General features: G+C 47.9%; 1 protein-coding gene across 6 annotated transcripts in view; it reads right to left on the bottom strand.

The window, feature by feature from the left end:
- The window catches only part of DENND5B (DENN domain containing 5B), a 140195-nt gene that overhangs the window by 5128 nt on the left and 116439 nt on the right, over positions 1–18628 (bottom strand). For all 6 annotated transcript variants that reach the window (XM_058655746.1, XM_058655744.1, XM_058655745.1 and 3 more), the window contains 6 exons: positions 13222–13350; positions 10814–10935; positions 7244–7389; positions 4954–5072; positions 2562–2749; positions 135–217 (listed from right to left, as the gene is read on the bottom strand). In XM_058655746.1, coding sequence (XP_058511729.1) covers positions 135–217; positions 2562–2749; positions 4954–5072; positions 7244–7389; positions 10814–10935; positions 13222–13350 — 787 coding nt within the window. The remainder of the gene's footprint in view (positions 1–134; positions 218–2561; positions 2750–4953; positions 5073–7243; positions 7390–10813; positions 10936–13221; positions 13351–18628) is intronic.

Raw genomic sequence — 18628 nt, 5'->3', positions numbered from 1 at the left:
TGAGGGCAGGGGAACTCCTAACGAGCGTGTCTGTGGCTTGCTACTGGAAGCTTATGGGAAGAGCCAAGCACCACACGTGGCCGTGCTGGGTGCAGGAGGGGCATTTACAGCCCCACCACTCTACTAGGTTTTACCTCTTTTTCAGGTTTGTGAAAATGTTTCACGATATTGTTCACAGCTTCTCCAATGCCTTCTTGGATCTGTCCAGCACTGGGTTCTGTAAAATAAATAAACAATTGCTATATTCTCATGCCAGGCAAAGAAACTCGAGGATGGGCCCGGCGGAGTGGCCTAGCGGCTAAAGTCCTCGCCTTGAACGCCCCGGGATCCCATATGGGCGCTGGTTCTAATCCCGCCAGCTCCACTTCCCATCCAGCTCCCTGCTTGTGGCCTGGGAAAGCAGTCGAGGACGGCCCAATGCATTGGGACACTGCACCCACGTGGGAGACCCGGAAGAGGTTCCTGGTTCCCGGCATCGGATCGGCACGCATCGACCCGTTGTGGCTCACTTGGGGAGTGAATCATTGGACGGAAGATCTTTCTCTCTGTCTCCCCTCCTCTCTGTGTATCTGGCTTTGTAATAAAAAATAAATAAATCTTTAAAAAAAAAAAAAAAAAAAAAAAGAAACTCGAGGATCAACTGTGTCCGCCTGTGCAAGATACACTTCAAGCTGGCCACTGGCAAGACTCCCCCATGGTGAAAGAAGGTGGGAGATGTGTAAGAACACTCATATTCAGTAACTAACTCTCAGTGAGGCTCGGTTTCTCTGCATTTCCTTAGCTGAAAGCAGGAGAAACACCCACTTCCCAGGAACACTGAATCAGCCAATAGCTGCAGTCAGCCTGCAGAGGGAGGGCATACCCAGACCCCTGCGTGGCTGCTGCCTGCTCCTTCATGCTCCTGCCTTTGCGTCCTGCCCTCCGGTCACATGTTGAGGCTTTGGACCCGGAGTTCCGAGTCCAGCTGCGGGAAGAGGAAGGCACCGTGTGGGACCTACTTCCCTCCCTGGCTGGCTCGTCTGTCTTTGCTTTAATCTTGCAGCAGAGTCTACTCCTCTCGGATACCTTCCTCAGTAAGCTGGTGGGCTGGCTACATGAGATCTAATGTACCAGAGCCTACCAGATTCCAAGAATGGTTACAAGACAAAGGAGGCCGTGTTTGGCACACTGATTAAATGCCATGGTGAACACCTGCAGTCCACATCCAATGTCCAACTTGAGTTTCAGCTCTGCGTCTTCTTTTTTATACACAAGGCCTACTTATTTATTTGAAAGTCTGAGTTACTGGGAAGAGCGGGGAGGGAGGGAGAGGGAGAGAAAGACAGCAAGAGAGCAAGACGCAGGTATCTTCTGGTTGCAACTGCTAGGGGCCAGTCTAGGCTAAAGTCAGGACCCTGGACTGCCACCCGGGTCTCCCATGTGGGTGGAAAGGGATCAGGTACTTAGGCCAACTTATACTGCTTATCCAGGCACATTAGCAGCCAGCTGAATCAGTAGTGGAGCGGCTGGGACTTGAACCATAGGGGAGCTCAAAGGGGATGTGGCCATTGTAGGCAGCACCTTGAGATGCTGTGTCACACTCGTGGACCCTCACCTCTACTCCTGATTTTAGCTTCTTGATACTGTGCATCCTGGGACAGTGGGTGACTGCTTGAGCACCTGATCTGACACAAAGAAATCCAGAATGGTTTCTGGGCTCCTCGCTCTGGGCTGGCCCAGCCTTGGTTACCATGGACATTTGAGAAATAAACTAGTAGATGGAATTCTGTGCCCCATCTCCACCTTCTAAACTAAAACAAATAAGTAAATAAAAACTAAGAAAGAGGTGGTAAACATATATCATCTAGGATCAGAAGTAGGTACAGTGGATAATAACGGTTGCAAGGGAACCACTTGGCGCTCAAACACCGAAACTCTGGTCTAGGTCCGGTTCGTGTCCCGGCTGGTCCGCTTCCCATCCAGCTCCCTGCTTGTGGCCTGGGAAAGCAGCTGAGGACGGCCCAAAGCCTTGGGACCCTGCACCCATGTGGGAGGCCTGAAAGAAGCTGCTTTTTGTGGCTCCTGGCTTCGGATTGGCTCAGCTCTGGCTGTTGCAGCCATCTGGGGAGTGAACCAGCGGATGGAAAATCTTTTCTTTGTCACTCTGCCTTTCTAATAAGAATAAATAAATCTTTAAAAAATGTATTTGTTTACTTGAAAGGCAGAGTGACAGAAAGAGAGCAAGAGACAGAGAAATCTTATACCTACTGGTTCACTGCCCAAATATCTATACCAGCTGTGACCGGGCCAGGCAGAAGCCAGCAGCCAGGTACTTGACCCAGCTCTCCCACACGGGCAACAGGAACACAACTACTTGGCCATCACCCACTGCCTTCCCAGACGCAGTGGCAGGAAGCTATACTAGAAGTAGAGCATCCAGGACATGAATTAGTACTCCAATACGGGAAGTGGGCACATCAAGCAGTGGCTTAACTTGCCATAACTCAGTGTCCTTCCCCATCGAATGCCCACATGAAGCTTGCAACACCTGAAGCACACTGGAAAATTCAGCAGCGACTCACTGGCCGTCTTTCCTGTCAGGGAGGTGATGCTCAGTCTCCGGGCCATGGTGGGAGACTTCTGCTGGGGTGGAGTGCGACACTGCTTTACCAGGTCCTCGTCAGAGGCTGAAGCCATCAGTTCACCGATCAGAATTCTCTCCAGGCTCCCGTCGTCAATGCCTTTCCCCAGCCACCGGCCACAGGGGAAGCTGAGAGGGCAGAAGAAAATGTTGGAATCAGGAATTTTTAACTTGTTTTAACTTTAGTTTTAAAAATGGTGTTGGAGTAAAGCCCACTCTTGTAATGGCTCTGGGTTGTTCTTTAAGTACAAATGTTTCCCAAAATGCAGAGAAATCAGAGGATAGTACAAAGGCACTTCACAAAGTTCATGCGTAAATACAGTTAAAAGACAAGTTAATTTTAGCCCCTCATCTTTGAAATCTTCAAATGGCTGTTTCATAATATGCATTTTCCAAGAACTTTTTGAAGATCTTTCTCTTATCAGACACTCCTATTCTTTTCACCTAGACTTACATTTTATCCATATTTCATTTTTATTTTTGTTGAAGTATTGGAAAGTGACTTTGGACCATTCATTCCTATAACCACTTCAGCATGGGTCTCGGAAGTAGGAGGAGCAGGTGTTAGAGCTCACTGGGACCCCTGCAGCCCCTATCAGAGAACGGGGTGCGTGTCTCAGGTGCTCTGCTTTTAACTCAGCTTCCTGTGCACGCACTGAGGGGGCAGCAGATGACGGCTGACGTGCTGGAGTCCCTCCACCCGCCAGGGGACCCACATGCAATTCCTGTCTTTCAGCTTGGGCCTGGCCTAGCCACACTGTCAGCATCTTTAGGGTGAATCATCAGACTGCAGATTTATCTCGCTCACTCTGTCCCTCTGCCTTTCAAATAAATATAAGAATCTTTAAAAAAGTTGTAAAAAAAATTTTTTTTCCCTACTGAACCACAAACTGTTATCACATTTCCCAATACTAAAAAACAAAGTTTCTTTTACCTAGTCTGTATTAAAGTTTTCTGCTTAGTTTTGGAAAGAATGTATAAAGATTCAATTTTATTATTTGAGAAACAGGAAAGAAAAAGACGAGAGAGCTCCATCTGCTGTTCACTCCCACAAGGCCTACAATGGCTAGGCCTGGGCTGGGCTGAGCTGGGAGAGAACTGCAATCCGTGTTGCTCATGCAGGTGACAGCAATCCAATCACTATTATTTTAAATATTTATTGATTTTATTGGAAAATCATATATACAGAGAAGAATATCTTCTGTCGGCTGATTCACTCCCCATGTGGCCGCAACAACTGCAACAGAGCTGATGTGAAGCCAGGAGCCAGGAGTCTCCTCCGGGTCTCCCACATGGGTGCAGGATCCCAAGGCTTTGGGCCGTCCTCTATTATTTTCTCAGTCCACAAGCAAGGCGCTGGATGGGAAGCGGGGCTACTGGGACACCAACCGGCACCCATATGGGATCCTAGCGTGTTCAAGGTAAGGACTTTCTTTAGCCATTAAGCTACTGCATCAGGCCCTATTATTATTTTTAAATATTTACTTAATTTTATTGGAAAGGCATATTTAGAGAGGAGAGACAGAGATAAAGATTTTCCATCCACTGATGCATTACCCAAGTGGCTGCAATGGCTAGAATTGAGCTGATCTGAAGTCAGGAGTCAGAAAAAGAGTTTTTTCCAGATTTTTCATGTGGGGCTAGGGTCCCAAGGCTTTGATCTATCCTCTACTGGTTTCCCAGGCCACAAATAGGGAGCTGGGTGGGGAGTGGAGCATTCGGGTCATGAACCAATGCTCACTGGGATCTCAGTGCATGCAAGGCGAGGAGTTAGCCACTGAGCCATTGAGTCGGGCCCAGCATTCCAATTACTCAAGCTGTCACCACTGGCTCCTGGGGCTACAGGAAGCTGGACTCTGCAGCTGGATCTGGCAGCTGGAAACCAAACCCTTGTAACTGTTATACAGGTCACAAGCCCCTTCACTGTTTACACTAAATGCCCATTCATGAAAGAATATTTTCAAACTAGAAATTAATAGGAGAGCTAAGTCACAGGACGAAGTGGGGGCATACACCCACAGAGCAATGTTGGAGCACACCAGCAGAGTCCAAGTGATGGACTTCCTCTTACTGAAATTATTTTAAGCTTCACTATTCTTTCTCAAAGTTAAACTAATCTCTTCAACATTTGTGGACTAAGCATGAATAGCAAATGCAATCTGTTTTTTACAAAAGTATCTTGGAGGACAGTTTGTATTGTGTATACAAAAGGGAAACATAACAAAACAAAATCCCAAAATAAACTAAATTTCAGACAGCAGTGGGAAAGTTTTGAAAACAATTTTAAAAGTCATAGAACAAAGAATTCATGGCTGCCAAGGCCACGTACTCACCGGTACGTATGTCCTGTGATTTCGTTTCTGACCATGACACAGTCCACCAGCCATTTGGCCAACAGCCCTGAGTTGTCATGACCAAGCTGGACAGTCGTCAGCTTCCCCAGGTTCTGGCACTGGAAGGACAGGACCAAAGTTATTCGCTGCCTGGCCGCACCCGCCCTCCCCCTGAGCTGCAGCAGGAGCTCTCGGGTTCCACTAGTGTAGCGGCAGTGACCCATCCTACAGAACGTTTTCAGCTACATAAGAAATATGTTCGCTCCCATGCCCTGCTCTCAGGGAGCCCTCATAGAATGCCAGGAGAGATACAAGGCCAGGGGCTGCAAAATGAGGTGGGCTTCTCGGGTCCTGGGCCAGAGACATGAATGAGTGGTTTAGAACATGAGAGGAAGGAACATGAGACTGTAACTTGTGGAACCCAGAAACATCACTGAGACGACACGTGCAGTGAGAAATAAGAATTGTGCGAAGCAGAAGAAGGACAATGCTTGGACAGACTTACACAGAGGTTAGAACACAACTACAGTCTAAAATTCCTTGACACTAACGCTATTCTGGCTCCAATATGATACTAAAGCAGAACTGCCCTCAGACAGCATCTTCTAGAAGCCTGGGAAGTGACTGCAAAAAAAGGAGGCATGTAGCAGGTCTCCTTATTCATAGGGGATACGTCCCAAGCCCCCAGTGGGAATCTGGAGTGTCACAGCACCACACTCCACAAACACAAGGTTTTCTCCCCGCCCCGCAGCACTGCCACAGCACCAAAGCCCATCTTCCCTGCTAAGCTTTGTTCCCATGGTCTCCTTAGCATTGTTACTGTCGTGCTCTGGGGCTGTTATTAAGTACACCGATCAGGCTGGCTCTAATGCCTGAGATGCTATTGAATGACCGAAGGTGGCTGGCAGAGCCACTGAACAGAGGGCAGCAGCAGGTTTCATCACACCACTAGCATGGCACACAGTTCAAACCTACAAATTGCTTATTTCCTGTGATACATTCTGACTGTAGCAGACCCAAGCAGCTAAAAATACTATTACAGTTATCAATGCCCTAACTGGCCCTTGGCGGGCAAGTACAAAATAAACCAGTACTGTAAACCAGGAACTGTAAAAATAAATGTTAGTTAAGGGCTTTTAGAACTTGGAAATGAAAAGATCACACACTCCAACAGACTGTGCTGTGAGAACAGGAGGATTCTTGACGTCGTCAAGCCCTTGACTTCCGTGTTTCTCGGTGGGAGGCTGGGTACGGAATAGCATCTTGACTCACAGTGCAGCGGTTGGGGAGCAAGCGCACTGCAGCTGCAGCACAGTGGACCAAACTGCTGCTGGGGACACCGGCATCTCACACTGGAGCACTCTCTCGAGTCCACTAAGATGCCTGGGAAGGTAGACTATCGTGGCTGAAGTAGTGAAGTTGCTGCCACATGCAGAGGCCCTGACGCTGGCTCTGCAGGCAGCTGCACAGACAACCAGCAGACAGGAGGGCTCTGTCTCTCGCTCTCTGTCCTTCTGCCTTTCAAGTAAACAGACAGCGAGAAAAAGCATGTCTATGTGTGAGAGTGAGACAGAGTCTGAAAAGAGTGATGAAGGTCCTTGCAACGTGGTTCCCGTCTTTCTAATGCAGCCTAAGCTCCACGACTGGCAGGCAAGGAAAAGCCATGGGTTTTAGCGTTCTGCACACAGACGGCTGCAAGCCGGCTGCATGTGGGCCAAGCTATGTCTTGGGGGAATTACGACTCTCGGTAGAAACTGCTATTCTGGTATCCAAAGGAAAAGCAGAACTGCACATCTAGTTACAACTTCATCCTCAATCAACAGCAGCTTCCTGTCTTCTGCCTGCACGTCAGCATCATGTGCTTATGCACACAAACGTACTTCGCAGGTGACACTGAAAACAGACCCGAGCACCGAGAGGCATTTCTGCATATAACTCTTTAAGGGTCATCACATGGTCTTGAAGCCGGAAGCATGGCCATCAGTTCCCGTGAGCCTCTGCAGACAGACTGGGAGGTTCAGGCAGCGAGGCGGCCACTGTGGGGCACGCACTCACCGCGGTGTGCCCATGGGCTAGGCTCTGGGCTAGAACCGGGCACCGTGGAGTAGGGCCTGGGAAAGCCCAATATGAGGGGAAAGTGGAGCTTAACAACAAACAACAGCGCAAACACAAAAATAAATTATGTGTATCTGCTTCAGACGGCATCACCACCAAACCAGCTCCACACGCCTGCACGTCCCTTTACTGTGATTTGAGAGCAGAGCCAATGGAAGGCTGCCGGCCGGCCTACCTCGAAAGTCATCTCGAGAAGTGCTTTGGGGATCTGCATCACGCCCGTGTCCCCCAGCTCTCCCGACACACAGATCCAGGGGTTGGAGGTGATGATCGCGTTGCTCAGTTTTTTGATGGGGATGATCACTGACCGATAAGGAATCACTGGAAGAAAAACACAGGGGTCAATTTTTCCTGTTCATGAAACACAGGTTAAAAGCTCTGCTGGCTTTCACAGAGAGATGAGTGCACAACCCACTCTAGTCCAGGATGCTGGCATTCAGTTTGCAGAGGGCGAGTTTCAGCACCTGCGGCATTGGAGTCCACACACAAGCACATCACGCCAGATGTGTGGCACTGCCTATTGCCTACCACCATGGGGATGTGCAGCCAAGAAAACTACACACAACCTGAAGCATTACACGGAAACACCCAAGGATACGAACGCTGTGCCGTACCTCTGCTTTGAAAGCGCACACCTATACGAGTGCCTCCAAGGCAGATGCAAGTCACTGGCAGGCCCCAGCCTCCCACCCTCACATTAAGGTGTCCCTGCCCTTCCTTGATGGTTGCTAAAATCATCACTTACAGTAACTCGGTGAACTGACGGAGGTTGCAACTGGCCCTACAAAGCTCTCCAGTAGTGGTTGGTATTATCTCAAGTGGTTTGTTGATGGTGTGGAAGGGGCGTTCAAGGCCCAGGGAAGGTCGTCACTGCCACCCACATCTAGCCCTATGCTGTTTTGAAGTCCACTTTTCTACATACAGAACACAGTATTGCTGACCAGCCTGACGAAGGCTGTGAGTACCATGCACCAACCTGGAACCTGGACGCATACTGCACATGCCCTTTCTCATTCCCCAACTAACGACTCACTGCCTTTATTCCCTCGGGGAATCTGGGCATTCAGTAAGAGCTGTCTGGATCCTTGCTCTTATTGCGCTGTGATAAACATCTGACATCAACAATCGGCTCACTGTGTGTGGTGGGCAAGCGGACTCACATTTGTGGTTTATAGTAAGTCCTCCAACTAGTACTGGGGTTGTTCGGTATTATTTTCACAGTTTGGTATGTTTTAAAATCAACTCTGCACAAAAACAGTACAAGAGGACATAGTTAACAACACAGCTTCACACGAAAAGAGGGGTGGGCAGGTGACGACTTGCCAGCATCTCACTGCTGATTTCCTTGAGTAAGGTTTTACTGCTCTGTCTTCGGAACTTTCCTATCCTGAGTTTACAGCACAATATATAAAGCCATGAATGATGAACAATGGAACCTCCACTCTGGACATACAACTCAGCAAGCCTTCGGGGGACTCCTGTTAGAGGAACCCATTGGCAGTCAAGGAAGCAAATTGCCAAATGGGTTTCCCTTCGGCAGACACTTCCATGGACACCCACTAGATGGCATTATTTCACCATGGGCCTAGACTCAAACATGAAACTAGAAAGACATCACACCTACCCACTCCCTCTCTGGAAAATATTTATTTACTTGAAAGGCAGAGACTGAAAGAGGTCTTTCACTGGCTGGTTCACCTCCTTTATGCCGGCAACAGCTGGGGCACCAGACCAAAGCTAGCAGCCAGAAACTTCGCCTGGGTCTCAGGTAGGCAGTAGGAACTCTAGAAGTTGGACCACCATCTGCCGCCTCCCAGGTGCATTGGCAGGAAACCAGATCTGAAGTGGAAGTGGGATTAGGCACTCCGATAAGGGATGCACGCATCCCAAGTGGCTGCATGTCTTCACCTTGTGGTGCCACAATGACAACCCACTCTCACTTCTTAAAAAATGGGGGAAGCACAGACCCATCAGCACATTTCCACTTTTACAGTCAATTTTTTTTTTTTAGGTAAGGGTGGGACAAGTGTTCTCTGCAGGTGTCTGTGGGGTTTTTACTCTGCTGGCCCCCAGGGAGCACCTCAGAGTCTTGGCAAGGTCAATGCAAGGCACGAGAAAATCTTTCCTAGACCAGGGACCAGGGACAGCCTCACCCCGTGAGGTCACGGTCAGCACTCTCAGGACAGTCTGTCGTCCTTATTTTACATAGACAGCTTTATGTTGGGTGGATAATCTCCCTTTGTGTCAATGTATTTTGGCTGAAGGAAACACCACAGGCAAGGCTGTCCTTGCCCGGCTCAGTGATTGTAAGAGGGCAGTGCAGGAGTTTATTTTGGGTGCCCCATGCCTGTCTCACTTCTTGTAGTGCCAGGATCAGAAAAGCTGCAGAAAATTCCACAGACGGTCAGCACGGCTGTGGCTGCTAATGGCCCACGGTGATCTCAGTTTAAAAATGATAATGCAATGTTATGAATTTAGATTTCTTCTTTCATGGAGCCTGTCAATCCCACAGATTACAAAGTGTGTGGGCTTTGGCAGCTTTTTTCTCCCCATAATTTTCTTTTTAAAGTTGTACGGAGCACCACGGGCTCCTCCTCCCACAGTAACCTGAAAAACAGTAAATTGGCAGGTGGCAGAGGTCCCCCTCATGCTTGTCTGTCTCCACCAGAGGCGAGCAAGCCAAGATGTACTCAGTTCTGGCCAGAGACAGTGATGCTACTGTAAATTTTCTGGAAAATTATGGTTTTTTTTTTTTTTTTTTTTGAGCACCCATTCTGCCTTCCATCCCTCCTGCTGCAAGATGAGTTGAGAAGAACCCTGTGACCATCAGGCAACCAGCACACAGAGGGTGTCAAAGAAGAAAGGACAGGGGCTGGGTCCAGGCCAGCACACCAAGATCTCCACCTTGAGAGTTCTTATTACATAAGAAAAACGAGTGGCTTAAACCATTGTGTTTCAACTTGCTAATCCTTGTAGTTGAGCAGAATTCCTAACTGACACAGAAGTTCCTTGGAGGAGAAAAGAGAGCTACTGCAAGTAAGGATTAGAAATTGTGCAGCAAATAAACTTTAAAAAATATGCATCAGTTGCCCGGCATGGTAGCCTAGGAGCTAAAGTCCTCGCCTTGCATGTGCCAGGATCCAATAGGGATGCTGCTTAGTGTTCCAGCTGGTCCACTTCCCATCCAGCTCCCTGCTTGTGGCCTGGAAAAGGAGTCAAGGACAACCCAATGCCTTGGGACCCTGCACCCAAGTGTGAGACTTGTAAGAGGCTCCTGGCTCCTGGCTTCACATCAGGTCAGCTCCGGCCGTTGCGGTCACTTGGCAAGTAAATCAGTGGACAGAAGATCTTTCTTTCTGTCTCTCCTCTCAGTAAATTTGACTTTCCAATAAAAATAAAGAAATCTAAAAAAAAAAAGTGCCAGCAAGCACAGTGCTGCTCAGGGACCTGACGTGAGAAAGCAAGCATGATGGGGAGGAAGGCACTGGTTGGCACTGTAGTCCCAAGAGGCTCAGCTGAGCCGACAGAGCCCCAGGACAGCACCATGATTAGTTCCGGGACGCAGGCCCTTCAGCGAGGTGCGCCCCCTACAGGCTACCAGCTGAGGTTCCCAGGGGCGGGGTGGGGTGAACTATCCTGCATCCCTGAGCGGAGACCTGGGGTGCACTCACGGTACTGCAGAGCCGATGAGTTTACCCCACTGGTCAGTGAGTGTCCCTTTCTGCGCAGTCAGGCCTGCACTTACTGATTGTGGTGAACACGCTGGTGAAGCAGAAATAGTCCACGGCATTGAGGGAAAGGAGATGGTAGAGAAACTGTTCACGCTCCTCCTCACAACGCAGGAAAGCGTAACGCTTGTACAGCTTCCTAGGAAAGGCCAGACAAGCACGGTGTGAGACGGGTTTCATGCTTGCTTTTATGCTTCTTCATTAAGGAGAAACACACCTCCACTTAGACAAATAATGGGAGACACTTCATCTTTAAAAGAACCAAAAACTCAAATATCAACATTCAACAGTTAATAAACCATTTTTAACCTGGTAGTTAAAGGGGAAAAAAAGCACCCCCCAGATCCATTTTGGTGACTCACTTAATATGGACACAGAAGTGCAGACAAAGGGACAGGGCACTGAGGGACTGAACTATCAGGAACCCACCCCTGTAAACCAGTCACATTCTCCCAATTCTCTGATTTTACAATGGGATCCAGTCTGATGATTCAATGTGAAATGGGGGATTCACTCACAATGCCCCCAAGATATTCACAGTGTATACACACAGTGGAACAGTGTGTGCCATTAGCCAGGAACAGCTTTTTTTTTTTTTAAGATTTATTTTTATTACAAAGTCAGATATACAGAGAGGAGGAGAGACAGAGAGGAAGATTTTCCATCCGATGATTCACTCCCCAAGTGAGCCGCAACGGGCCGGTGTGCGCCGATCCGATGCTGGGAACCAGGAACTTCTTCCGGGTCTCCCACGCGGGTGCAGGATCCCAAAGCTTTGGGCCGTCCTCGACTGCTTCCCCAGGCCACAAGCAGGGAGCTGGATGGGAAGTGGAGCTGCCGGGATTAGAGCTGGCGCCCATATGGGATCCCGGGGCGTTTAAGGCGAGGACTTTAGCTGCTAGGCCACGCCGAGGGGCCCCAGGAACAGCTTTTAAGAGCAAAACTATTGCTATTGGGGCCAGCTTGGTGCTATAACAGGCTTAACCCTCCACCTGCAGCAACGGCATCCCATGTGGGTGCCAGTTCATCTCCCAGCTGCTCTACTTTCGATCTATCTCCCTGCTAATGGCCTGGGAAAACAGTGGAGAATGACCCAAGTGCTTGGGCCCAGCACACATGTAGGAGACCTAGAGGAAGTTCCTGGTTCCCAGCTACAGACTGGTCTAGCTCTGGCCACTACAGTCATTTTGAGAGTATACTAGCAGATTCAAGTTCTCTCGTGCTGTCTTTCCCTCTCTCTGTAACTGTAACTGAGTTTCCAAGTAAAACACCTTTTAAAAATCTTAACCAAAAATAAAAAACAACAATAACAACAACAACAACAACAAAAAAAAAAAAACCCAAAAACCTGCTATTAAAAATACATAACTTTCATTGGGCACTTGCATTTAAGCATTTTCCCTAGTGTTCCTACGAACTCTTGTCTTTGATCTTCAATGGCTACCTTCTGAGCAGCCTCATTTTAGGGGTCAGCAAAACAGAGCTTCCGAGAATCTAGGCATCCTGTGTAAGGCCACTGAGACAGTAAGGTTAAGTAAAGGCAGAATCTAAACGCAGGCATCCAAACATCAGAATATTGTGAAATGTTTGTGAAATATTGAACTGCTAACACAGTATAGTCTTGATTAAGAGAAAACATGCAGCAATATATACGACATGTGAGATCTGTGGCAGTCTCCTTCAGGAAGCGTAACTGTACACGACCATAACTTTCTCCTCTGTTCCAAAGCCACACTGGGCACAGATGACTTTCACCATCAGGAGAGAAGTCAGATGTTAAGAACCACGTTAGGTTCTTTGTCAAACCTACTCTTGGACAGTAAGACATTCTAAAATGTTCCAGAGTCATATGTACAAAAACAGAATTACAAAAAGCACTGGGATTCTAATAGACTGTCATGCTTGAGGTTTTTTTCTGAATTCTCAGCTAAATACCTTTACTGTTTAAATCAGCTCCGACCACGTATGTGAACCCAAAGCGGCTTCCTGGAGGAAAGTGAAATGACCACAACAGTGAACAGCTAACTCACAGCCCTGTGATTGGTCTCCTGGGTCGAAGTCCTTTCACCTAAGTCCTGGGAGGACTACAGGGAGAAGCCCTTTGTGTCCTTGGACCATTTTAGTTCTTTTATGATTCTGTGTTTAGTTATGAATTTCACACTGCGATGGGAGGCATATACATGTGTTTTACACAATACTGACAACTTTGCATGGTCCAGCTGGCCTTTTCTCTGATTACAAGGCAGTGCAATTTGGTGTGTGACCCCAAGAGTGACCAAGCAAGCTGTCAAAAAGTGAGTTCTAAGCACACACTGCTACGCCAAGAAGAGTGCGGGTGCACAGGCGCATGCTAGTTGCGTCTGAGAAGCGTGTGTCTGTGCAGGTGATGTGCCACGCAGCCACACAGATCAGAGCTGTGTCTTACTTGGTAAGGGGCTGGTTAGAGAGCAACTGCTTGAGATGTTGGGACAGCAGCTTCTTTTCCAGTGACAACCTGATCCACGCCCGGGCTCGGCCAACGTCGGTCTTGATCTCACTCATGTTCTGAACATGCCTAAAGAGAACAGCAAGGATGCAGACTTGAGGAAGAGTCTTGGACTGCAAAAACACTGAAGCGTTAACAATGATATGCTTGGCAAAGTTCTGCGCTGGAGTAAGCAATGGTCAAACCTTAACAGGTTCCCTTCTGAATCATGACGCGAGAGCCCAAGGCACTGTGACTACAACCCAAGTATACAGGTGATAAGCTAACGTGGAGCACCGGAGCTTGTTCATTCATCCAGACTTTACTACGTTCTTGTTTCAACCTCAGGTACCGGTAAACAGTCACTTGATTATTCCTGACCTCAATAAACAGGATGAATATTCACATTTTACACAACTTTAATTTATTCTGAATTACTTTTCAAGTTGCCTGAGACAACATACACAACACAGGAAACCTAACTTTCCAGAGCATTGAAGATCAGATATATTACAACTCTACAAGCTGGACTGTGCACAAGCTTTTAGCCGAAACCATGGGGGTGTCCACACGGCATTCTGTGTAGACGCTGACAACATACCCAGCAGGGCTGTGTCTATTTTTCTAAATGATTCTGCTCCTAGGGCAGGGGGAGGCCTGAGAGAGGGCAGACGGTTGGTAAAACTGCTGCCATGAGTCCCTGAAAGCCTTTGGTCCTTGGAACCACTATTCCTTCCTTTGATTTTATGTCCAGAACAAGACATTCTGGCTGTAATAAACACTGCCACACACCCCGTGTCTCTAGAGCATAAGTGTTCAGAAAGGAGCTACCTTCCTAGCAAGATGCAGACATGCATGTGTGTGCACGCGTCCATATTTCCTGTTCCCTCCCTTCCTCTGTCCTTCCCTCTCTCTGCGTCTGATTGGGAGGGTGCAGATCTTCAACGTTCTTGACAAGACGCAAAACACTACATGATATCGCACAGGCACACTAGAGTATGGTTTCGAAACAAGTGAGAATGAACACTCTGTGGCCATGTGCCTTCTAGTGCCGTGCCTGCCAGCCCCCTGCTGGACTCCATTTATCGCTGAGATCCTGACTTCCTCCTGCAAGGAATGCTTCCAAGCAGTCTTTAGACATCTCTCCAGTCTAAGAATTCCTTGCCACCACCCCAGAACTCCTGGATCCCGGCTTTGAATCTGCTCAACTCTAGCCATTGTGATCACTTGGGGAGTGAAGCAAAAGATGGGAAGATCTTTCTTTCTGTCTCTCATTGTCTCTGCAAATCTGCCTTTCCAATAAAAATAAATAAATCTGCAGGGCCCGGCGGTGTGGCCTAGCGGCTAAAGTCCTCGCTTTGAACGCCCTGGGATCCCATATGGGCGACGGTTCTAATCCCGGCAGCTCCACTTCCCATCCAGCTCCCTGCTTGTGGCCTGGGAAAGCAGTTGAGTATGGCCCAAAGCCTTCGGACCCTGTACCCGCGTGGGAGACCCGGAAGAGGTTCCTGGTTCCCGGCATCGGATCGGCGCACACCGGCCCGTTGCCGCTTACTTGGGGAGTGAATCATCGGACGGAAGATCTTCCTCTCTGTCTCTCATCCTCTCTGTATATCTGACTTTGTAATAAAAATAAATCTTAAAAAATATATAATAAATAAATAAATCTTTAAAAAATTAAAATAGGGCCTGGTGGCATGCCCTAGCAGCTAAAGTCCTCGCCTTGAACACGCCTGGGATTCCATATGGGTGCCAGTTCTAATCCTGGCAGCTCCACTTCCCATTCAGTTCCCTGTTTGTGGCCTGGGAAGGCAGTCGAGGACAGCACAAAGCCTTGGGATCCTGCACCCGTGTGGGAGACCTGGAAGAGGGTCCTGGCTCCTGGCTTTGGACTGGCGCAGCACTGGCCGTTGTGCTCACTTGGGGAATGAATTATTGGATGGAGGATCTTCCTCACTGTCTCTCCTCTCTGTATATCTGATTTTTCAATAAAAATAAATAAATCTTAAAATAAAATGGGAACTTAGTGTTGTGGCAGAAGGTTATGCTGCCACTTCCGCTTCATTTCTGACCCAGCTCCCTGCAATGTAGCAGTGGAAGAGATCCCAAGCGCTTGGGCCCTGCCATCCATGTAGGACACTCAGAAGCAGCTTTGGCTCCTGGTTTTGACCTGGCCCAGCCTGGCTGTTATGCTCATTTGGAGAACAGAACTAGCAGATGGAGGATCTGTTTCTCCATCTATCTTTTGAAATAAATAAGGAAAATACATTTAAAGATGGGGTAGGCAGTTAGTGCTATGGTTAGGCTGTCACTTGGCATGCCTAAATTCTATAACAAAGACCATGGTTCAAGTTCTTGGCTTGATCTAGCTTCCTGTTAGAGTGTAAGCTAGGAGGTAACAGGTGATTGCTTTAGTATTTAGATCTCTGCCACCAATATGGGAGACCAGGATGGAGTTCTGGGCTCCTGGCTTTAGTCTGGCATTTGGAGAGTGAAGCAGTAGATGAGATCATTCTCCATATGTTTCCATGTGTCTGCCTTTCAAATGAAATAAATAAAAACTTCAAAATGACAGAAGGATTAGGTAACTCACTCTCAAATATTTTAATCTCTTTATCCAAGAAAGAATATCCCTAGGATTTTCTTAGACAGCCTGTTCATTTGCTGATACTGTCAGAGTACTACATTAGGTTTATTAGTATAAACCTAATTATATTCATATATATTCAGATATATATTCTGATATATTTAGAGTACTGTATTAGGTTTATTACACTCCCAACTGAGATCATGAAATGTTTTATCTCTCTCATAATCGTTGTCATAATTACATGCTATTACTCGGGAAAGACTGGGAGCAACTGTAACACTGTGATGACTCTCCTTTTCATACACAGGGAATACATAAATTACTGACTGTCCTACACTTCCTTCTTAGAACAAGAAAAAATTCATCTTGTAACTCATGACTTGCTAATGCTTGGCATCTGTGAAGGCCTAGGGCAGCGAGAGGCTGAAAGAAAGGGCACTGCCTTTGAACATGCCAGCTTCGAGGCATGCTGGTGCCCAGACTCACCCACCATGAGCAATCAAGTCTCTCGGCTCCAGGGTGTTTGCTGATAGGGCACATGGGGAGACAGGAAGTGCAGAGAGGAGTATGTGCCCAACAGACAGCAGGGCTCAGAGAAGCAGGCAACCTAACCTTTGTTCACATTGAAAAAAAAACGAAGGTTTCGAGTATTACTTGGCTGCCAAGGAGCAGTAATAAGAGTCTACAACGAGGGACTTGCCAAGAACTCACAACCCAGAAGACAAGCGTGCCAGCTGAGAGTTAATTATAAAGTAGTGCGTGAGTATGAAGAGCAACTAGGAAAGATTGTCTTCAAGAGGGAGACAGGCAGACACAGACATGGCAATGCTCCTGGGCCTGCAAGGACCCTGGCACGGAGCTGGGTGACCAGGCTGCAGCAGCTCTGACTCTGAGGGGAGCAGGCAGACCTCTGATTCCTGTGAAAGTATGAAGCTGTCTGCGGAGGGAAATCACAGCCTCTCTCACCGCCATCCTGAGACTCTGTGATCAGTCAGAACGGAACCCCGTCAAAATGCCCATTAGCTCTGACAGTGAGATGGCCTTCGGGTTTACTAACAATGGTGGTCTCCAAGCTTTGAAAGCTGGAGATCCTAGGACAGTCTGTAAATCCATCCCCTTCTTTTTTTTTTTAAGATTAAAAAAATTTTTTTTATTATAAAGTCAGATATACAGAGAGGAGAGACAGAGAGGAAGATCTTCCGTCCGATGATTCACTCCCCAAGTGAGCCACAACGGCCGGTGCTGGGCCGATCTGAAGCTGGGAACCAGGAACCTCTTCCGGGTCTCCCACACAGGTGCAGGGTCCCAAGGCTTTGGGCCATCCTAGACTGCTTTCCCAGGCCACAAGCAGGGAGCTGGATGAGAAGTGGAGCTGCCGGGATTAGAGCTGGCACCCATATGGGATCCCGGCGCATTCAAGGTGAGGACTTTAGCCGCCAGGCCATGCTGCCGGGCCCTCTTTTTTTTTTTTTTTTTTTTTAATGAAGATTTATTTACCTACTTGAAAAGCAAAGTTACAGAGAGAGAAAAAGAAAAAGAAAAGTAGAGCCGTCAGGACTCAATTGGATGCCTATGTGGGATGCCAGAGTCACAGCAGTGTCGACCACACCACAATGTGGCCCCAGTACAGCCTTCTAGGCAGGGCAGTGTTGTGGCGCATCACAGCAAGTGGGCATCCCATGTCAAGGGGCCAGTTCTAGTCCAGGCTGCTCCACTTCTGATTCAGCTACCTGCTAAAACAGCTGGAAGGAGAGAAGATGGTGTAAGTACCTGGGCCCCTGCCATCCCCATATCGAAGAACAGGATGGAGTCCTGGACTCCTGGTTTTGGCCTGGATGAGTCCCAGCTACTGCAGCCACTTGTGGAGTGAACCAGCAAGCTGATGGTCTTTCTCTGCCAGTCTGTTGTTCAAGTAAGTAAATAAATATCTCTTTCTCTCTTTTTAAAAGATCTATTTTTTATTGCAAAGTCAGATATATAGAGAGGAGGACAGAGAGGAATATCTTCTGCCCAATGATTCACTCCCCAAGCAGCTGCAAAGGCTGGAGCTGTGCCAATCCAAAGCCAGGAGCCCAGAGCCTTCCCCAAGTCTCCCACAAGGGTTCAGGGTCCCAAAGCTTTTTGGGTCATCCTCGACTGCTTTCCTAGGCCACAAGCAGGGAGCTGAATGGGAAGCGGGGCTGCCAGGATTAGAACTGGCGTTCATATGGGATCCCGATGCCTGCAAGGAGAGGACTTCAGCCACTAGGCTATTGTGTTGGGCCCCTACTTTGTGTTTCTAACTCAACTTTTTGCTAACGCACCTGAGTGGCAGTCCAAGCAACTCAGGCCCCTGCCATCCCCAGGAAGTGCCAGGGGACACCCTCCCTTCAACCTGTTCCGCTCATGCTGTCATGGGTGTTTGGAGAAGGAACCAGCAACTGGAAGATCCTGTCTTTCCTGAATATTCTGCCTTTAATAAAAGCAAAAACATTTTCTAAAAATGGTAAAATTATATGATATACATAAATACGCTTTATCACATTTGTTTCTAAAGTTACAGTAGTATGCCAATGACAGAATCCTGGTGGTGCCTATGCATACACTCACTGCAAAACCTATGATTTTGCTGCATGTTTAAAATTTTCTAGAATAAAAGGAGGAAAATGAAAAACAAAACCAAGATAGCAAAGCCTGAGAAGTGAGCTTGTCTTTCCTGGGCAGTATCTTTCTGCTTTACCAGACAGTCTCTGACAGCAATCAACTAATCCAGCTCTATTAATGGTATCTATCATTGGG

The sequence above is a fragment of the Ochotona princeps genome, chromosome 27, assembly GCF_030435755.1.
Source record: "Ochotona princeps isolate mOchPri1 chromosome 27, mOchPri1.hap1, whole genome shotgun sequence".
Taxonomy (NCBI): Eukaryota; Metazoa; Chordata; class Mammalia; order Lagomorpha; family Ochotonidae; genus Ochotona; species Ochotona princeps.
The sequence above is the reverse complement of the archived record's forward strand: the minus strand, read 5'-3'. Positions and strand labels throughout refer to the sequence as shown.